General features: G+C 42.3%; 1 protein-coding gene across 5 annotated transcripts; it reads right to left on the reverse strand.

Moving 5' to 3' along the window:
• Positions 1-619: 619 nt before the first annotated feature.
• Positions 620-21,665, reverse strand: LOC119032590 (dynamin-2-like). Of its 5 annotated transcripts, none has more exons than XM_037122316.1 (20): positions 21,234-21,665; positions 18,202-18,275; positions 17,220-17,369; positions 16,934-17,137; positions 15,615-15,713; positions 14,804-14,964; positions 14,561-14,703; positions 14,328-14,463; positions 13,980-14,047; positions 11,702-11,840; positions 10,565-10,651; positions 10,375-10,445; positions 9,439-9,493; positions 7,867-7,977; positions 7,556-7,665; positions 6,789-6,900; positions 5,286-5,453; positions 4,959-5,185; positions 3,300-3,545; positions 620-1,647 (listed from the first exon to the last, which is right to left on the reverse strand). In XM_037122316.1, exons 1-20 carry the CDS (start codon positions 21,392-21,394, stop codon positions 1,608-1,610), a joined length of 2,562 nt encoding a protein of 853 aa, XP_036978211.1. In that variant the 5' UTR covers positions 21,395-21,665; the 3' UTR covers positions 620-1,607. The 5 variants fall into 5 exon arrangements, with proteins under 5 accessions (XP_036978211.1, XP_036978054.1, XP_036977973.1 ...); XM_037122159.1 differs by lacking the exon at positions 620-1,647 and adding an exon at positions 2,205-3,081 and having other exon boundaries at positions 21,234-21,664; XM_037122078.1 differs by lacking the exon at positions 620-1,647 and adding an exon at positions 2,205-3,084 and having other exon boundaries at positions 21,234-21,664.
• Positions 21,666-23,001: the final 1,336 nt, after the last annotated feature.

Genomic DNA, 23,001 nt, shown 5'->3' on the forward strand with positions numbered 1-23,001 from the left:
TTAACTGCACCTGTTGGTATGTAGTAACGTGTAGTACATAGTAATCTGAAAAACACTGAATTTGTTCAAATCACCAAGTTACAACTTTGAGGTACCTCTGCTCGATCAAAGCATGTAACATGACAACGTGCCAGAGAGAAGCTTGTGGCGGTATTGGCAGTAAATTGCTAACAGGCCAGCCCAACTTAAATAAAAATATAAACAGAAAGCCCCAGGGGAATTAGTAAGTACACTGAAGGTGTATAGGGGCTTGCTTGAAGTTTTAAGGGGTTCCCAAATAAACTCAGTTTCCTCACTACTAATCATGTCAGCAGCCAGAAAATCCAATGAACAGACCAGACTTTCTGGCTGACAGTCAAAGGTGAATGAGCTTGTCAATGGGAATGGGACAGGGACAGAATGAAGGTAAGAGCCGTCAGTGTGTTATTTCCCACCACTTTTAAGCCCTCAAAAAAGGGTGTCATCACACCATGATTGGCTGGGAGGGAAATGCCCCAAGCTGCCTCCACTCCTCAATCAGGGGCCAGTCTCCCCACCTGTGCATAGGTGATCTGAATCTCCTACAATTAGCTATGAGGGAAAATCAGCAAACAAAGAATAATAGCAAGTCTCAAACAACTGGACTGCAAATACATTTAATAGTTTGTGGTATTTGCACAGTTTACGTTCTGCACATTACACATTATTAGGCAGTATAAGAAAAAGATGTAGTAAAAGTCTCAATCTTAAAGGTGCAAAATGCTTACTTGAATTATCAAAAGATTGTAAAGAAATACCAGTTTTGACTTTTATGTATTGCATTGATGGGATATTTACTGTAGTTAGCATGCTAACTGGCTAGCCCCTAACTACACTGTACCTCAGGAGTCTGATTTTAACAACACCAACAATCCCCTGTGATCTGAGTCTACTGGTCAGCTTATGCGACTGCTCGCTGCACAGTTAAACAAGATTACTAACTAATGGCAAATAACACTGGTGGTATGCTGCCCCCTGTTTGTTTGGAGTATGAATTGGACAGACAGCCGATTTTTACATCTTGAACCTTTAGAGGAGGACCTCATAATATAGTGTACAATATCTCTGGATTATTTTCTTGTTTACCAGTTGACTCATCCTGCTTCACTCGAGCTTGACAAACATTTCAAGGAGGGATGTATCAGTAGTTCTTATAACACGAGGGAGTGATTATTGATCTTCAGCTTTTATTAAACATCAGAAATACTCTGTAAGGTTAACAACAGACCTGTATGTAGTAATAATAATAATGATGATGATAATAATAATAATAGTAATACATTTAATATATATAGTGCCTTTCATGGAACCTGAGGTCGCTTTACAGATTAAATAATGTAAGTACAAAGGTTATCAGTACGTTTGTCTTATTATTTGCAGATCATGAAGATTATCATCTTTAGTCCAGCCGTAACCATATGTCAGAATTGATCCCAATTATTTCTGAATCTTGTATTTCCATGAATGTCCAATAAAAACAAAGCATCAACAGTTTCAGGAAACAGCTACAGAAACTCTGTGGTACATCTGAACCTCTTAAGCCGAGTGCAAGCGGGTCCAAGATGAAGTGCTCGACACCTGAGTTTCCTTCACCAGTGGCTGGGACGAGAGGGGACTTGTGGAGGTCGCCTGTGTGAGAAGAAGACCGTGAAAAGATTTCCAGCCAGTTTCTGATCACGATGTATCTGTAACTCCCACAGCTGACAGACACAACAGAGAATGGAAAGATCTCGAGAACAGAGGAGTGGGACTGCATACCTTTATTCATTCCTGCCGAGCAGCGCCGAGGCAGTGAGCAACACTATCTGCTGTTGCCACTGGCAACCGTGGTTACCATGGTAACTGACAGCTCCATCATACAGTAAGGTAGGACGGACATGCCAGGCTACACACAGAAAAAGTGAGACGTTCCTGTTCTGCACAGCCGTCTCCCTCTGACTATCCAGCAAGTCAAGGGGTCTCGACCAGGATTCACTGAACTGTGCGTTTGCAGCGTCATACAGTGACAGGAAGTACGCGTAGCACATGTTTACTGTCTGCGCGTGGAAACAGCAGATTGAACAACAGATGCGACAAGAGAGGAGGTCAAAAAAAAAAAAAAAACAAAGGCTTGGTGGTGCATGTGAATGTGAGAGGAGAAATGGAGCAAAGAATGACTGAGCAAGAACAAACGGCAGCCACCACACCTTCTTCTTCTACTCTTTTATTCAGTCCGTCACTGTGTACACCTTCTGAAAGAGGGGCCATTTTACTGAACGACCATTGTTTCTAGTTATGGCTTTTTAAGGTAATAATGAACACTTAGAAGATCATTTTTGCTCAAGGCACTTGGATGCAAATTTCGCCGTATGCAGTGGTGGGAGGTCACTCTGACATCAACTGCGCTACACTTCATAAAACGTAATTAGCCAAAATACTGCGGCGTACAAATTCCATTTAATCAGTCTAATTTTCAATAAGCTCATTTGAAGGCCAGTTTTGAAAATATGAAAATACTGACAATGAAGCGAAAAAGGACTCTACTCAAAAGTGCTGCTTACTTAATGAGGTGCTTAGTGTGTAAGATTACTTTCAAAACGTTAGCAAGCGTACGACTCACAAAACAATTACTCCTCAACGTGTTTTCCTTCATTATAAAAGTTAAAAATCATATGTTGTTTTTGAGACACATTTCATTTCAAATGAAACAAGCAAAATTCAAAGACGACCTGCAGGTTCATAACCTTTAAGTCAATTAAATCATCAAATTTATCCCTTTTTATAATACTGAATGCAGAATATTTCATCATATACTTTGTTAAAAAAGAGCTACCTACACTTAAAGTCAAAATTACATACATAATGCTTCTGAAACGCACAGACTGAAACAGCATCAGATTACCAGTTACAGTAGGACAAAGTTTGTAGTTAAACGAATATACATGGAATAAAAGGAATAAGAGTAATACAAAAGTGTAAACAAAAAGAAGAGTGTTTTCATGTGTGCGTGTGTGTTTCTAGTCAAGCAGGGAGGGCTCTGAAGGACGTATGATAGTGGGTCGGTTGGGAGCAGCCGGAGGTCTTCTGCTGCAGGAAGACGGGGGGGAGGAATTGGGGGAGGGGGAGGGGGGGAGAGAAGAAACATGCAAGGCAAAACATCATCAGATAATCATGCGCCAATGACTCCCAAACCACCAAAAGCCAGAATGTACAGTACAACCCGTCACCAGCAGTCTTCCACCAGTACCACAGCCATAAATGAAGGTGTCAGATTGTTTGTGTGTGATTGTGTGTGATATTACCTGGGAATCCCCGGCGGCAGTGCAGGAGGCACGCGGGCCGGCCTCGAGGGGATGAGAGGCACAGAACCAGAGTTGGGATCGCTTGTGTAGGCCGCTTGGCCAGGGCCGGGTCGAGATGGTACCGGCGGGGCTCCGAAAGCCGGCGATGGGTTGAGGGGCGGAGGGCCCGGGGTGGGACCCCTCACTGCTGGGGGCCGACCAGGAGGAGGTGCTGTGGCTGCGGCAGCACGGGACGCTGGTGGAGGACTGACAGAGAGAGAGAGAGGAGGGAAAAGAGATGTCCCCCATTTTAATGACATCATCCCCCCAGTTATCTGTGGACAACTTAGTATTGATATCATTCAAAATACAGCCATTTAAATGTGAATTTGTTCAATTGTTCATGTTGCTGTCATATGTTTACACATTCTGATCATAATACATAGCTCATTTATAAGAGGAATATGGCATACTGGGTAATATCAATCTTCTTAGAGATCTTTAAGACACTTATCTTTATGTTGATAAGACAAAAACAGATTATAATTGGGATTACATCCTTAAATAGAATCACATCATATCTCATTTATTTGCATCAGGTGGCACAACACTCAAACTGTTGCGTTAACAAGGACATGGGAAGTCAGTCACAGTGGGGGGTGCTGAGAGGTCAGTCTGTATAATGACGTCATTGTAAATGGTGCGTGACATGTTATGTTTTTCACATTCATTCGAAAGCCTTTGAGAGGTTTTGCACCACAGCAGTCTACAAACGTAACACCACCATATTATAAGTCAGAGCAACCATATCAACCACAGTGCACAGAGATGAGGGGGAGAAATTCCCCCAGACTCCCTTATAAAATTGTTCAATTTTGTGAGTTGCTGAGATAGGAGAGGCTTTTTAGGCTCTGTGAAATGCTGTCAATGACAAACAAATTATTTGGGTCTTCCTGTTAATTCGACAAATTCTATGCATATCTCTCATCTGCTAGACTCAGTCTTGCTTTTTTATATCAACTGGTCATAATGCCTCATTGTAGAGGGTGATGCAGAATTAAGGCAGAAGAAAAATGAGTATAGTCTTAGATGTAACTTTGGTCTGGACAAGATGCACTCTCTGTGATATCGTGATCTGCAGAATTGTATTTTTTTATGTCAGTAAGAACAAAGGAGAACACTATTGCCAGGTACCATGATACCTATATTACAATCATTATGGTAAGGACATTCGTTTCCGTAACTCTTCAGTGCTCTCTGGTGGACAAACTATGTTAGGGTGACATGGTTTCTAAATTACCTTTGTTGTCGGCCCACATACAGTTCACACAGATATGCAGATCCTGGGTTACCTATGTTTGCATGTGCTTTAGTATTCTGTTTATGTGTATGGAGTTTAAATGGAACTTGAAAAGCCTGGTTATTCATCTCCCTGCACAAATGATCATAACAGTATCCAGGTTCCTGATCATCTGCCTGCTGGCGTCTCTTGATTCCTCACCATATCGGTCACTATGAGATGGTTCAGAGATCTAGATGAGGTGTTTACATGCCACAGCATCCTGGTTTCTATATCCAGGTTCGCATGTGAAAAGCATAAAGTGAATGTTCCAAAAACTTGGTAATGACTAGGTTAGAAGTGTGCATGTAAATACACTCACTCGTATTCCCGTTTGTTACCTTGGCTCCTTGGCAATCCAGCTGTCGTCTACAGGTGGAGGCAGGGGGACAGAAACGGTGGTGGTGCTGATGTCTCCGATGAGGACCAGGGCCTCTTTCAGAGCGTGATACATCCTCAGCATCTCGTCTCTCCTCTGGGCCTGCTCTGCCGACTCCTCCATCAGACTGCCCTGATCCGCGGCTGAGTACAGGTAGGCCAGCAGCTCAGAGTGGATGAAGTCCTTCGCCTGGAGACAGCAGAGGATAAAGGAAAGGATTCATTTGGTATACTGACATACTCCAGATCTCAGCACATTTAAAGCTGAGCATGACTAATGGAAAACGCACACTGTTGATCATGAGGTGCATGATGGTCTTGGGCATGAGGTCTCTGATGGACTTGTTGACGATGCCGATGTACGAGTCCACGAGGTTGCGGATGGTCTCCACCTGCCGTTCCAGCTGTGGGTCCATGGACACGGTGTCGCTAGGATTCATCGCATCTTCACTCTCAGGCTGGAGGAGACCAAGACAGGAAAAGAGGTTTGTTAAAGGCCCACCATTTTTTTCCCCCCTCAGATTGTTTTCTGCCAGACTCTGACCTTTTCTGGTTACTGTCAAACAGCCTTTTTTCTTTGGCACTACATTCCCTCAACCGTGCAACATCTGTATTCCTTTGCACAAGCAGGATTTAGTGTGAAAAGAATATGCTGTTTGATAACAACACACTTGCCAAAAATCATTGCATACACTTAAATGGATATATGTTTTTATATGTGAGACTTTTTGTACGTGGCTAAAATATGTCTTGCTGCTGGTATGGTTTACAGCAGTACATTGGCCTGCTTCCTGCCATTGCTAAGCGCCACCTCTCCACACAGGCGGACTGATAATTATCTACTACGGGAAATAGACTGACTACAGATAAGCTCACACATCACACATCCTGACATCAACAGACCCTAACTACCACTTTAAGCTCAGTTTGCTCATTCAATCATGAACACAAAGGGAGTGTGTTTATTTATTGTGTTTTGGCATTAAAATAAATAAATAAACAAATCAGTCAGTGAAGATATTCTCTTCTGATTTAAATTTCTTCCTTAGAACCACATTGTGCACCTTGAAGACACATCAACACTACACCGGTATCTATACCATTAATATCAGATCTTTCTGGAAACACTCTCCAGTGTGAATATGTGTGAGACATCAGTTTTTCTTAAAAATGCTGGGTGTACATTTTTCAGTATATGACCTGGATATACTAGTGTGGAATGTATACAGTGGATAGCTTTGGCCTAGATATTGGATTCCCAGTTTGCATTCTAGACCAGCAGGGCCATGAGCTGAGCGAGCTGTTACACACAGTGCGGTTATGTTACTGGGAATGTAGAATGAGGGCTAAACCTCGACAGATATATGAGCAGGTGAACACACTCTCTGGTTAACAAACCTGCATAGGCAACTTTATTTTGTACACATGTGAAATCTAATGCAATCCAACACAACTGTTCCACCATAAACTCCACCTTTATTTAGATAATGATCAGCTCTGATTTGGATTCATTTAACATATTTTTGTTATTGAGGTTTTAGTTGAGCTTGACTACATTATATTGAGAAGTGCCTCTGATGTTTTGTCCATCCCATTTACAAACATTTTTAATAGAAACTTGGCATTAAATGTGGCAGAGCTGTTGCGCCAGACTGCATTAGGTTGTATAGGTATGTCTACTAATAAAAGCAGGAAGTGTTGTGTAACTTTAAATACCCTTCAGCCATATTCAAAAGGAGACAAAAAAAGCTGGAATGCTAAATAGCATTCAACAGGTGAGAACACTCATGTACCTGGTCTTTCTCTGGGTAAACACCAGCTCTGAGGAACGAAGCCTTCCAGCTGTCAACGTCCTCCTGAGTGTCACACGCCAGCTCAATCTGACGCAGGTCTTTATACACATTCCTGTAAGACACACACGTATATACACACACACATTAACACTTTAAATAGCATTTTCCCTTTGTATGGTGTTCACAAACATTTGAACTGCTGAGCCTGGCCATATGTTTTAAAAACTTGTGTCATATGTGTCTTGTCACACATTTCTCAGGAACGACAGTCCCCTTTGCTTCAGTGTCCTCTGTTATGAACTAATAATCATTCTTTTTACTCACATCTACATGATCAGCAAATGAAATGCAGGGTGACATCTTTTCTTTTTTACTGAAAAACGCCCAGGATAATATGTTTATATATGGCTGTAATTTGCCAATGAAAGGTCAGACATAGAAAAAAAAATGGATACATAAATCTAAAAACATAAAAGAATATATTTTAAATAATAATAAAAAAATAAACTAATAAACCTGTCAAATTCCTACTCAAAACAAATCAGGGGCAGCACATCACCAGAGAAACAGCTAACTGCCTCTAATCATAGATGTTAGCTCAGTTAGCTGTGCAGTTAGTGGTTTAAAGTAGCTTTGGGCAGAATCATGGCTACCTGCTTAGCGCGCTAATCTCAGTAGATATCTGTCAAAACTGTTATTTACTCGCATTCTGTTGATAATTTCAGACTGCTGCTGAACAGATGAACATAACCTCAGAGCATCCACACCTCTGTTCTGTGTTGAAGATGGCAAAGACGTGTTTGCTGGACATGAAGCCCTTCTCCACGTCTCTCAGCTTCAGGTTGTCCAGAGGCAGCATGTACTTCTTCTCTTTCTCCTGATAAAAATACCCAGTGATGAAATGACCAATATAAAAGCAGAAAGACCACAACAAGCAAACCATCAACTCGACAGAGTAACACGGTTACTAGCGTGCCAGGCGTTACAAGGGACTTTTGCCCACTTCCTCTAGATCGCATGGAAAAAAAAGAGCCAACTCCACATTTTCATGCATTTAGTGTCCATCAAGCAGCCTCACCTCCTCGTCTTTGTACCAGGAGAGAGACTCAGCAGTCAGGACAAACCAGTAGTCCTTGGATCCTCCCTTCATGATGCTGATGTTGATGGTGAGCCAGCCTCTGCGGATCACCTGCACAGGAGATTCCAACAGTTGACTCAACTACACACCCCGCATGAGGGGGAACACGTATCTACAGCAAGCAAATACAACACTAGAAAAACGAATGAAAGAGAGATACACAGACATATAGCAGATAATTGGCTTCAACAGTCATGCAAGTACATCAGTGATCTTCATGAAGAGAGAGCACACAGGGGGAGATGAACACACACTGCATGAGCCGAAAACACACCACAAACGAGAGAGACTGAAAAAAACAAATGATGACAGACAGGCTTCGATTGAAAGGTCACCTTCTCTGCATCCCTCTCTCTGTCGGACTGACGGACAGGAAGACACACAGGGATAATAAGCAGACATACACAGTACCCTAGTCTGGCTGGTGTAGCCACGAGTGCAATATGGAGCTGGACAGTCAGCTGTGCAGCCAGTTTGTCCCAGTTAGAGGCCGCGATGCTGCAACAAAAGATTCCTCTGCAGCCCGAAAACCATATTTTCTCCATACACCAGCATTTTATTCAGGGATGATCAAAATTAGGTCGTACTGTGAGATTACTGGCTGTTGATGTTATTTTGTTGCTGTTTATTTTGTCTTTGTTGTTACTTATTCCCCTTTAGTCCCAGAGAAACAAAGAAAATAGAAATATGTAATGATGAATAACTGTTCACATGAAAATATACATGTTATTTTTTTGGAAAAGAAACTCCAAAAGCCCTTTTTTAGCCCGCTATACAACCGCCTACTCTACCTGCCCACTACTCCTGCTACTACCTACTTGAGCCCCAGAATAAAAAAAATATAATTTAAATTATTGAGGAGACAGCGAGTAATAAAAACAAACAGATGAACCGCATCGTGAAACTGCTGCTGTCAGCAGAAAATGTCAATGTATTTTATTCACGCTGAGGCTGAGGAGAGTTTATTGAAGTCCTGTTCAGTGCACAGTCAGTGGGACACAGACAGAGATGTGTGGCGGGTCGCACAGCACAGAATCAAAGCAGGATGAGAAAAAAGCTTGTTTGGGCCCTTCGCTGGGTGAGACATACTCATGAGCCATGAGTATAACTCTTTCACTTCTCTCTTCTTCATCAAGGAGCACAAATCCTGTCTCTGGACGTGGTCTGAATGACTGTTGACTCCCCCACCCACCCAAAGAGGAAGTGACCAGTGTTGGTGCAGGGGTGGGGGTACGGTACTTACAAGAATCTCTCCCTAGACCGTAAAAGAGGGGGAACACAGAAGAAGGAGGAGGAAGAGGAAATAAAGAGAAAGGACAAGAGGGGCACAGACGAGAGTATGTAAACAGGAGAGACGGGCTGAGACAATGACAGACAGAACAAGAAATGAAAAGATAAACAGCAGGTGAAAGCAGCTGCTATGATGCTTCAGTGGGGGCTGTGTATGGGCTGTGAGGGCAGCATATGGGGGGGTGGGGGGGTACGGTGTATGTGCTGGAACAGGTGAGTTACCTGATTGGGCATGACTCTCTTCTTGGTGGCGTTAGCAGCAGTCCTCTGCTGAGCACTGCAGGAGAGAGATTCAATAATATAAACTCTGGTTCAAGACACGGTAGCGATTCAAAACAGGCTACAGAGGAGGAATTTTCATCTTGTTTGCAGACAAACATTTTAAATAAAGAATTTAGAGAGATAGCAAGGTTCTGTTTTTAATCAGCTTGCAATAACCAACATGGATCAGAAGTGGATCAGATGATTGATGGAGGAACATTTTGTTGTCTTTTGCGATTTCTTTTTTTTTCATAGCAGTGGCAAACACTGCAAATTGTTACCAGTGGAAACGCTGCTCCTGTACTTTCACATGATATATGATAACAATGATTATTTAAAAAAAAATAAATCATGAAGAGTATATTGGTTAAGTTCCACAGGTGCTCCTTGTTATAAAACTTAGTTGCACTGTCTTTAAAAATGGTTTGTAAAATGTTGAATTCTGTCACAATTTCTTAAAGACTTCACATTACTTATTTTGTTGATCAGCAGTAAACCCAGACATGCAATCTCATTGTCACATATTTAAAAGCAAAGAAGCATGTAAACACTAAACAGAGCCTGGCACAACAATGTGTTTGGCATTTTTGCTTAAAGGTGCACTATGAAGTTTTGGGGAAGAAATTTTAATCAAAGACTGACCTTAAAAGACAACATAATTCATACTGTTTTACTTGTTCAACTGTTTGTATTTGGCGGACCCTGCCACCTTTCACATAGATGTCCTTTGGACCTTATTTTCCTTTGAGAACAGCTTGTTTATTCAGCTATGGAATGTGTATTATTACCTGATTAATATTGTAAATATTTAAAGAGTTTGAATTTCTTTACATGGTGGTTCATAGACTATCAAGAGTTGCAGAATATTTTCCCAGAGTACGTGAATATAAGTCTTACTTGGCAAATCCAATGAAGTCCTCATGGTTAGTATTGATGTAGGACAGCTCTATGTCAATCAACAGCAACACCTGAGATGCAAAACATCACACGTTATGCAAAGAAGTGACAAAGTGATCATACAAATGTACAGGTAGGACAGGCACACACACACACACACACACACACACACACACACACACACACACACCTGGTCTTTGGTCTTGCTGTCTCTCTCTCTGACGTAGGTGGTGACGATTCTCTCTGTCTCTTCTCTCAGTCGAGGGTACGATCCAAGCTGAACACACACCACACAGGAGACACACACACACACACTGCTGCAGGCACCGTGATTACAGCACACACACGCCTGTGTAGGCTTACATCCCCATAAGCGACATAATGACACAGAATATAAACACAACTATCTGGGAAGACATTTGACACAGTTTGACTGAGGAGGCATGCAAGGACTTCCATATCAGCTCGAGATGTCTTTACTTTGTAACGTGACATGAACTGAAAACCACCATTGGCATAATGTCATCTCAAGCTGATAGCAAGTCCAAACAAATCAGCGAGGCATGGGGAAGAAAGATGAGATTAAAGTCGAGAACAATGACTGAATAAAAATGATGGACGACACGGTTTCTATAGATATCCCAGCACCATCCCCCCATCGCTACTGCATAGAAAATGACGTTATCAGTGCATGATGGCAGTACCCATCTACCATCTTTTTTTGGCTCCTTTGTTTTACAGAGGTAGAAAGTGGAGACGCGACGTCCATTCTTTAAATTACAGTCATTGGTCCAGAAAGAGAAAGAAGATTGAGTAGGGTCTGATGGGGTCTTATGGGGGGACGGTGTGGGTGCATTATTGTTGTCAAAAAAACAGGTTGTGTCACAGAAAAGGCCCATGAAAATCTCCTTTGACAAGACAGGGTGGAAAACAGCCAGGCAATTTTTTTAAGTGTCAGTGGGGGTCTGATTTGACAAGTGAGGCAGGATGAGGGACTGTTACGTAAATCATCAGTCGCAGTGCTGATGGGGTGAGTGGGCTGGGCGAGGATCAGTGTGGGCTCATTTAGATTCTTCATTAAGGAGGGAACGGCAGGCTGAGGTGAGGTGGGTAAGGACGTGTGCTGAGTGAAGCCTTCAAGCAGAGGTGAGGGGGAACAATCAACAACGCCAGACAGTGACACGTTAGTTCATAATGTTCTTGTGATCCGTTTGATTTTTGTCATTTCCTTTCTTTGATTGCTCTCTATCGCTCTGTTCTTTCATGTCCCCTCCACTCCTCCCTCAGCATCCATCTATTTTCTCAGCTGCCTCTCTCCGCTCTTTACCTTTTCAGCGCTCTTCCTGATCAGGGTGACAAGCTCGGTGACGACCAGGTCGACACATTTCAGACATGGGTCTTTCAGCTTAATGATCTGCTTTTTCACTATGGCCTCAAACGCCATGTCTGGGGTGAACAGGCCTGTCCTGTGGTGATGCATCATGGGAGTTGGAGGTTTAATGTCAGGTGGAGGAGGAGGCGGTTGTAGCGTAGATCGTGATGAGGGGAAAAGGGAACGGTGGTAGAAAAGTAAAAGTTGGAGGGAATAGTTTGGGGGAAAGATGAAGTCTCAGAAAGGAAAAAAAGAATGATGAAGATTGAGGAATGTGACAAAGGAAAAAAAAACAGGCATTCAGTTAGTTCAACTTCATGTGCACGACAGAAACAAGCTGCAGGTTCTCAAAAGAGCTCATCGCAATTTAACCTTCCCATTTTTTAAAAGGTCCCATATTGTAGAAGGAAGAAATGTAGAAGCCCCAAAACACAGAGGAATAAATCCATCTTAGCGTGCCAACACACCAAAGTAAGACGGTGAACAGAGATAAATTTCTCCCTGCTAAATTTCAGAATGTTTGTATTTAGCCCAAAGCCCCTTTGCCTCAGTGCAGCCTCACAGAGCTGCTCGCATGGATGTAGACTCTTCGTCCTCTTTGTAGCTGTAGCATAAAAGTGAGCCTGCAGCTTGTTTTGTAATGAACCTGCACAGGAACATGTCACAGCCCGTCTGTTTCTGACAACACGGCCTCTCAGAGACACCACCCCGGTGCACTGCGGTACAGCCGGGACATTCAAATGATATATCCAGCGTTTTTCACACTGCTATAAAAAATGTAACCCTTCAGTTGAATTCGCCCACTTTATTTTATTCTACAGTTGACAAAATTATGTAAAATTAACATTACGTTAATGACGACTGCTTAACAGTTGCCACAAAAATGGCCCCTGCCGTAAAGCTGGCTGGTCTCTGCGGTGTGTATGTTCAGGTGTGGCAGCTGGGCCGGAGACCATGCAGTGATACCTTATTAGTGCACTGCCTGACTGTGTTGATGAGCTCCTGGATGACCAGGTCGATGCATTTCAGACAGGGCTCTTTCAGCTTAATGATCTGCTTTTTCACTATGGCCTCAAACGCCAGATCTGGAGTGAACAGGCCTGTCCTGAAGGACATAACACACAAGACACACATGGGGACATGAAGTAGGAGAGGGGAGGGGGTCGATAAACACACAGGAAGAGTGTGAGACGGGCACCCAGATGAAGTAAGACACAAGCAGATGGACACTGACTATGTTTACATGCACACTAATATTTCACTATTATACCAGGTATAATACGGGACATGTAAATAGCTTATTGTCTTATTCTTTAGAAGCAGTCTTTGGACGTGAAAGAGGGCATATAGAATACATGTCTCATTTTGGGTTTTAACTAAAGTTTGCATCACACAGCTTATAGGCTCGAGGATGGGGGGGTTAGAGATGCATGCAGTATGTACAGTAGTTAGAATAAATTTTTTGTTCAGAAAAAGAGGCAAACCTACTTTTGCACAAGGACTCGCTAAGTTTTTGGATGTGTACAAACATTGCAAGGTTGACTTTTTCAAGTTTCAAGAAGGTAGCTGAAGGAATGAAAGAGTGATGTAAACTTGAGCGGTATCCAAAATGTTATTTCGTGATATTGTTCTTTTGGTCGACCCATCAGCTTGCATTTGCTTTTTAAAGTAAAAGCCCAAAGATGCCAAGACAGTCATGCAATATTCAATATTGTGAAAATATTACACATGACGGCAAAAATCCGGATATTCGATAATATCTTTTATCAGCACAAGCCTAGAGGGAGGCTGTGTTGTCGATGTCAAACAATTCTACCACCATCGAAAAGATCGAATTTAATGGCAAGAAGCAAAACAGCAGAAGCAGCTCCAGGTGTTGCACCTTTTTTTACGTGATGTTCAAGGGAGTATGCACAGCTGCATGTAAACACAAACATTAGTGTAATAGTAATTTTCATTAGCCATGTCAACAGCGTGGTAGGAAAAAAAACCTGGAGTAATTTGTGCATGTAAACGTCAGTAAGGAAGACCAAATGAGGAGTGGAAGTGACAGAGAAACGTAAGGCTTACAAGCAGCCAAGGAGACAAAATAAGACAGAAGATAGAAAGAAGAGAACAGAACAGACAGGACACTTTATGGGACAGACACCGACCGCAGGTCTTTATAAGGCTGAATGAACACAGACAGAAAGAGAGGGCTAGCTGCAACATGTGAAGTGCTGTCTCAACTTGCCTGACTCCGTGGATGTTCTTGATGGCGTAACTGATCTCCTTCCTCAGCTCCTTCTCATCAAACTCCATCTGAGACCAAGTGAGAAAAAAGCTTTGGTTTCATTCGCACTGCGACAGAAGAACAAACATGAGTCGAGGCAGAGGTCTGTTGGTTTGGATTCATGACAGCTTATGCAACACAGCTGCAGAGTGATAAAGGATTTATGAAGATTAAAACATCAGTGGTGTAAACACAAAAACCATCATTAACTGGGGCGTGACAACTTGAGCCATCCGACAGGAAAATAACAGAGAGCGACTCTTCATCCACTTAATGCTAATTATCGGGATGAAAACAAGCATCAGTCACCTTCACCAGCTCAAAGGGAAAGCGTTCGTGAAAGATGCGGTTGATCTTCGCTCCGCCAGACAAGTTGGAGGTGTCCACCTGATCTCCAGACCCTTCGATGCACTTCTCAAAGTCCACGCCAAACTGCTGCACCATCCTGCAGATTGTACAAAGTATATTGTAAAGTATAACTACTCTGCTGTAATGAGTATACGTGTGCGTCTGCATCTCTGTGTGTGTGTGTGTGCACTGACTGGAGTAAAGCCTTGGTCTTGCGTGTAGGGTCGTCGGGACGGAAGTTCTTGTACTCCTCCACCTCCTTCTCCAGTGACAACAGCTGGCTCTGCAGCTTACTGCGTAACCCTGGCAAAGTGTCACGGATGTGGTTGGTAAGTTGCTGGAGAAAAGAAAAGATGAAGAAAAGATTTACTATGAAAAATATGTATTAAAAAAATAAAATAAATAAGAAAACACGTGTGATCAGGTGTGTGTCTCACCTGGTTGAGCGTCTTCTGCAGGTGTGGTGTGCCCATGCGTTCTGCAATGTGTCTGTACGCAGGGTGAGACAGGAAGAACTTCCTCTCAGCAGCCAAAGCGGCACGGATGTCTTTCTTCCCGTCGATGTCCTTCTGACTGCGGTTCACCACCCCGATGTACCCTGAAGACAAACACACACAAGGTATCCAAAGATTTGTTTTATGATAATAGTAACACTTGAATGCTTTTTTGAGCCCGAACCCTAATCCAGGAGTGTTTCACTAGACTGAACACAGGAAGCAGGGTGTCACCTCAGAGTGTATTAAGACTATAGGCTGTGATTTTTCACCACATATCAAATGACTTTATATTCACTTAACTTGTTTTATTACTTTCTGAAATGGGGGAATTACATGTACGAAGAGCTCCACTGTTAATCTGGTAATGTTAAATTAAAGCTGAGCATCAGTCTCACAGGCCGTCTTTCATTTCTGATCCAATGCACGGAAGCAACCAACACCACTAATTTAATAGGAGCTGCAACCATTATGTTCATTATCTATTAATGTGCCGAATGTTTTCACAATTTATCAAGTAACCTTTAAGACACTCAAAATGTATGAAAAAAAGTGAAAGTGCTTCAGTCCAAACACCAAAGTCTCTTCTTTTACTGTCATAAATGACAAACAAAAGCAACAAATCATCATATTTAAGAAGATGGAACCAGCAAATGTTTGACATTTTTGGGTGAAAAACAATTTGATTCATTGATTATCAAAACATTTGCCATTTATTATCAATTCTTTCAACTGACGATCCATGTAGTCTTACCTCTGCGGAGTGGCAGTAGTTTGTTTTCCAGGATGTCTCGTGCATCTGTCCCCTCGTCCATCAGGTCCAGCTTTGTGATCACACCGATAGTCCGCAGCCCTAAAAACAAAGTGATTATAGTTCCAATATTCACATGTGGAAGAGCATGTTCAGCATTTACAGAGAGAATTTTATAACATTGTTTGTGGTAACTTTTTTTATGGTAGTTTCAAAAACGTACACAAGGAAGAAAAAAGGAGTTTGCAGCCTTGCCAGCATGTCTGTGGGGTTGTAAATAGGCACAGCTGTGCTTTCAGCTAAATGCTAACATCAACATGCTGACATGCTCACAGTGACAATGCTGACATGTTGATGTACATGTCATGTAAGCAGCTATAATGTTTGGTATGTTCACCATCTTCCCTTAGCATGTTGTTCTGTTCAACTTGCTAATTAACACTAAGTGCAATGCAGCTGAGGCTGATGGGAGTGTCATTAGTTTTACATTTATTTGTATCCAAACAAAAGTGTTGACCAGATTCAAATTTGACTAGATGATGTCACTAGATGGAAAGGGATCACCAAAGACATTACAATTAATCTTGAGACAGGAAGACTGCACAACAAGGGTGCTTAAATGCTAGCAATTATGTAACTAAAGATCAGAAACATAAGCAAAACTCAACCTTAAAGGTGCAATATGTATCTAATGTGTCTCTAACTGTAACTGCTGTTAGCTGGTTAGCTGAATTAGCCATGCAGCTAGCTCTCCCTACTATGAGTTTACAGCACTGGGGGCGTTGGACCAAGACGGGCCAAGGCCAGCTGATTAGCAGGCTAACATTAATAGATATCACTGCAATGCAACACAGGAAAAAACAACCCTCTCGCTACATTCTGTTGCTAATTTTGTTAACCTTTAAATATTCTGAGCTCAGATTCTTCCACCTTTTAGGTACACCTCATGTGAACATTCCTTAAAAGCACTTAACTGTCTACACACAGTATGTACAGTAGTTACTAAATTATTAATAACATCCTCTGGATGGAATGAAGGAAGTCCAGAGGCGGAGATAATTAAATTAATATCTATATTGTGACTAATCTTCAGTCAGTGCTGCCAGGAAGTCTTTTAATAATGTAACTGTTAATTATTCTGACGATCGGGCCAGCTCCTGCACTGAGGCAAAGATTAATAGAAAGAGTAAGAGTGATAGCGGCTGCAAGACACAGCAAAGAGTAATTAGCCTTGTTTAAAATTAGACCAAAAGATGGTTACATTTAGAGAAATACCCAGACAGGACGCATCAAAAAGACAAGGTCTCACTACATCCCCTTACCCTGAGGGTCCACCTCCTTGGCGATCTTCAGGGCGTCAGAGTTGGCCAGGTCCATGTTAGCCGGGGTGACGGCCAGGACCAGACAGCTCTCCTTGGTGATGAACTGCATCAGCATGTCTCTAATCTGGTGCTCGATGTCATGGGGCTGGTCTCCCACAGCCACTTTGGTCATCCCGGGCAGGTCGATCAGGGTCAGGTTCAGCACTGAGAGGGCAAAAGAAGGAAGTCAGACAGAGGCTGACACTGCACTGAGGAGGCTGAGTTTGTATTTGTCTGTGAGTGTTACCATTAGGGGAGTAGACACGGAGGTTGATGGGGATGGGTGAGATGCCCTTGTTGGATCCTGTGATCCGGTCGGTCTCCGCTTCAATCTCCAGACGGACCTCTTCAAAGTCCACAAACTTGCGTCCCTTACAGTGCAGGAACTCTGCATACTCTACATGGAGACAATCAGAGCATCACACATGAGCACAAAGTGGGGCAATGCAGGAACTTTAAGGAATAAATCAGTTCCAGAAAACATGTAATTAGCTTTCAAAAAGGCGTAATTTGTCAAATATGGCAAAATTGTAAAGGTAACTCCCAAAACATAGGGGGCAACGTGACACCAGAGTAAATGACAACTGCTGCTGCTTTTTGCTAGCAATCCTTGGCTGCAGGCAACAACTGTTAGCTAATTAGCTCATGGCTCAGTCTGTCGTGGTGCCAGTTTCTTGGCAAAGGATGCAGAACAGAGGTGATTTACAGCCGCTTCAATCTGGACTATGACCTTTTTTTAAAATGTATTATCAGGCTATTAGACTATCAGCCCTTGCCAGTACAAAGATATACTGCGAGACAGGACAGACTGGGGCTAACTGGTCAGTATGCTAACTTAAATAGACATCTGTGCAACACAATACACAGATCTCTTAAACAGAACATCAACACTGGTGTTTCTTCACACTCTGTTAATGATTTCAGTTTATTTTTTAAGTGTTTAATTACCCAAAATTCAGGTCATATCATCTTACAAATAGCTGTGACCTATTTACTTCATTTCATACTTTGTGTGTTTGAAACATCTGTCAACTTGCTGAGTACCCGTGTTTTTATTTGTCTGACCACTGAGGCGTTGCACTGAAATTTCTTTGTACACTGTGCAATGACCATAAAGGTATTCTATTCTATTCTATTCTATTCTATTCTATTCTATTCTATTCTATTCTATTTCTAGTTCTTAGATTTAAGAGTGTAGGCCCTTTTCCCGACTCATGTGCGGAACTTGCCTGCTTTACAGTTGACCAGCTGGAGGATGAGAGGACGACGGGTGACGATGCCACTTCCTCGGGGCAAGAAGTCCCTGAGTGAGAGAGATGAAGGTGAAGTTAGAAACAAATACGAGGTGAACAACACATGTAAAAACAAGAAGAGGAAAAAACCTTTTCCAGAGTAATAATTTAGCAATGTGATGTTATGTCTTTGCAACCCCCCCCCCCTCACCCTCTTGGTTGGGTCTCTGGTAGATAAAACATGATGAAGTGCCCTCTCTTCGCTATAAATGCATCACTACTTTCTGCACCCTGGTGCCCTTTTCTATTTTTGCCCTGCCTCTCAAACATCGTGAGTCCACCACTGGCCCACGCATGTACATGTGTGCATTATTGATGGCGGACAAGGATTGACTTACAACCCTATTTATTATGAATAATGCAAAGGAAAGAAACATGTCTCTCTGTTTCCCCGTCTCATTACAGGCCCGTTCATCTAAATGGAAACTCCTGTTCAATAGAGCTGCGATCATGTCCAGGTCACTGACTACACATCTCTCCAGGCTAGAGGGATACTGTATGTCTGTGTCTGTCTGTCTGTCTGTCTCTGTGTGTGTTTACCAGGTCAGCAGCAAAGACTGAGCCGAGCTCCAGCGTAAGGTAACCGACCACTCACACACATTTGAACACATACTGCAGTCCACTGCTGACAGAGCAGTCAGGATGTTACACAACAGTGATTCCCATCCTCTTTCCTCATCTCTTCCTGTCACTTATGAAAGCATGGCATGACTAATACGATCACCAACAAGACAGTTGATCAATTCCGTCCTTAACCAGCAAATATCGCACCCAAACGTTTGCTTGTAACAGCGCGTCACGTGAGAATTTGCCTCTTTTTTGTGTTTAACATATTTATAGGTAAAATACTGGGATCTTTTTGACATTTTTCTACCTAAATCAGTGGATCCAAACTAGAAGCAACTGGCCAATTGATTCACTCATTCATTCATTCACTGCCGAAATATGTTCTAGTTTCAGCATCTCGAATGTGAGAACTAGGCTCTGTTTTCTATAATTTTAAACTGAATATCTTTTTTTTATTTTGTGTGTAAAAATATTTGAAGGCGTTATCTTGGGATCTCAGACCTTCCTTTTTTTTTTTTTTTTAAACATTTCTTCTTTACTTTAAACAATTCAATACATTAAGGAAAATGTCATTAGGAATAACTCCATTCCAAACCCCCTCTGGCTTTTGACCCAGTCATCACAGCTAACATGCAGCGTGTCCTCCAAAGAATGATTTACCCTCAAAACAACTTAGACTGTTATGCTTTAATAACTGCTAAAATCTGGACACAAAACCCAAATGTGCACCAGTTAAAGAATAATATTTGAAGTTCATATCAAGTTTCATGTCTGTCATGAAACAATACTCTGTTAAATTATAATAACATTTTAGTTGAACCAAAAAAAGGGTCTTTCTAAGTGTTGGGGGTCCCTGAGGACCAGGAGAGAAGGACAGTAGTTGACTGAATCAATTCATCCTTTCAGCCATTTTTTCGAGCAAAAAACGTAAAACTTTTTTTTCCCCCATCTTCTTAAATGTGAAGATTTGCTGCTTTTCTTCTTCACTGATGACAGTAAATTAAGAGTCTTTGGGTTTTGGACAGTTGTTGGACAAATTAAGGACTTTTTCCGAGCATTTTTCTTACAATTTGTTGACATTTTAAAGACAATGCCATTATTCATTCAATAATTAGCAGGATATCTGACCGTGAAAATGATATCTAGTCGCAGCCCCGACTGACCCAAACCTTCCCCAGTTACCCTAAAAACAAGCCAGCATCACACCTCGGGTTAACAACCATGAAAAACAGCTAAGTAGCCTTCTGTGGGTATCTGGTACCCAGTGTGTCATATACACATGACAGTGCAGCTGGTGACATCACTGATGACCCCAGCACAAACACATCAATGCCCCTACTGTCTCCCACAGCCACTGCTTGGGACCCGGAGACAAAAGGCAGCAGGAAAGAAAGGAGACGTGGCTGCCTAATCGACATTCCCTATCTCTTGGTCAACAAGTGAAATCTTTCTGACATGTACAAGAGTAAAGCGGGTTCGCTTCCCCGGGCACCTTCACTCGGGAGATAAAGTCACAAAGCTGCCAAAGAAACCTTCAGCAGCGACACGGCCATGTTGTCTCCCCCTGTCCTTTTTTTTTTTTCTTCCCCTGTCCCCTGAATGGATTTTCTCCCAACGCTTTGAGAGCAAAAACCTGAGCCGGGTGCTCCTGACATGTGGCATCAATGTAGCTGCTGGTTTGCTGCTATTTGTCATCAAAGAGGCTCCACAATTCAAATTCCTTCAGACTCATTCATCAACCTCACAGAGACACTCAGCTGCGCAGGCGTGCCTGGCAGAGCAAGACTCAAGTCGTCTGTACATTTGTCTGCATGAATTCATCCCTCTGGCGGTGACATCAACCTGTTCGTGCCTCACCCAAGTCAAACATTGACCTGACCTATGTAACATAACAGCCTGTAAAGATGTATTTACAACCCTGGGGCAACAAGCCTCAAGGAAACACAGGCCTTTGTAAATGTTTGACAGAAATGTGTGGCAGTGACTGTTTCGTGTTCCTGCTCAGGAAGTTCAATGAATGGTTTTAGGATGAAGCTGCAAACTAAACTCATTTTTGCTGTTGGTGTTGTTCTGTTTGTTTGTTTGTTTGTTTTTGTTTTTTACCAATCCCCTCTCAGTGTTTAGCCTCTCAGTCAACAGATGTTTACCTGCGCGAAATGCGTAATAATTGGTCGGGAATAGCTCAGCTCCAAAATGGAAAGAAGCCGTTAGGGAAGAAACTGGGAGGCGCCGAACACACAGCGCGTAACCAAGTGCTTAGTTGGCGACTTTTACGCAAACGCTCGGCGCAGTTTGCCTCTACAGAAACAGAAACAGCAACAGCAAACAAAACCACTTCCAGCAAAGCAGACACCGTGTTCACAGAATCCAAGGCCACATAAAAAAAACCGTATAGCTACAACCTTCCGACGAAATTCTCCAACACGGAGCTCTTCCCTGCGCTCTGGCCACCGACGACCGCTATCTGCGGCAGATCCAAGTTGCAGCTCTGTCCGATGGAGCTGAAGGCGTCCTGGAGCTTGTTGATGAGGGGAATGAGGTCTTCCATTCCCCGGTTTCCCATTGCGGCAGCTGCGGTCAGCCCAGCGGGCTCTGTGCCGCTCTCCTGGCCGGTTAAATAAGACCCGGGTCTCTGTTCTAGAAAACCAAAAGTTCCCAGGCGGCACCGCAGCCTGTCACAGTCCCTGAGAGTTTATCTCGTGAAAACACGGCGCGGTGGCGGGCCGAGAGTCCCCGCTGAGGTCAGACCAGCGGCTGGGTTATGAACTGGATGACTGCCTGATAAAAGTACCCACATTAGACCAAAAAACTTCTGTCATCATCCGGTCAGGCGACACCCAGCCTCCGCCGGAGATCGTGGCTCCGCCTTCAGCGGTCATCTCCTCTGTCATTGGTCGGCCGGGACGTCTGTCATCGTGTTCAGACATGTCATCAGTTTTAAACAGCTTTGGGACCTGCACTTTGGAACAGGGGGAATGGAAGTCTACTTGTATTCATTACTAAAAAGAAAAAGAAAGAAAACCATCTTAAAGGTGTACTCTGTAGTTTTGGAAGAGAAATAAAAAATTAGGAATATGTTGATGTTTTTCTTTTTCTTACTTTCTGTCTTTTTTTTTTTTTTTTTCAAAACTGAATAAACAAGCTGTCAGAACACTGTTTGAAGCTAGAAAGGTGACAGGGTCCGCCAAATATAAACAAAGCAAGACTGTGCTGTTCTTAAGAGACAGTTTGTCATTAAAATCAAGCCCAAACATACATTGAGCACTGTTTAATTTAGTTTTAATAAAGTAGAACATTTTCAGTTCTGGTTTCACTGCTACGATAAATTCTTCAGCAGCATAATACACAGCTCAGTCAAAACAGAGGCGTACTTTGACGATGCTGTGATGTAGTGTGGGATCATGGGAGTTGCTGTCTTCATTGTTGAACATCCAGCAATTGCTGACGAGAGTCTGTCTGACATAACTCAGGCAGAAGGTCATGTTTTAAAGTTTTATTCACACTTGACCTTCAGTCTCATCAGCTCGCTCTCTGACTCTCTCCTGGAAGTAACAGTGACAGGCGACCACATGAAACACGCATGCACATGTAAAACAAACATTTCATTTAATATGTGTAACTTGTATACTTGAATTTTTATCTCATTTTAAAGATGCAATATGTAGTTTTGGGGAAGACATTTAAATCAGAACAGAAAAAAAGTTAAAAAAAAAAAAAAAGTAAGGAAACTGATCTTAAAGGACAACACAGTTTCATTCTCTTATAGTTTATTAATATGTGGCGGACCCTGCCAACTTTCTAGCTTCAAACAGCGTTCTGGGGACCTTATTTTCCACTGAGAACAGCTTGTTTATAAATTCCTATCATAAATATACACATTTATGAGTTTGTATTATTGCATCATTACTATTGTACATTTTAAAATCCAGAGTTTGAAATTCTTCTCCAAAATGACAAAGTGCCGCTTTAAACAGATATTTCATATCATATTTTATGACTGTAAATGACAGACTAAAATGAGTAATTAAGAGTTTGTGTATGTCAGCCGTACACTATCTTCAAACCTCACCTATAAACATTGACATCATCTTCCACCATCTCACAACCTTCCACATGTGTTATCTTTTTCATAAATTCATGAACTTTCAGCTGGACACTGTACTTGTCAGG

This window comes from Acanthopagrus latus, chromosome 1, assembly GCF_904848185.1.
Source record: "Acanthopagrus latus isolate v.2019 chromosome 1, fAcaLat1.1, whole genome shotgun sequence".
Lineage (NCBI taxonomy): Eukaryota > Metazoa > Chordata > Actinopteri > Spariformes > Sparidae > Acanthopagrus > Acanthopagrus latus.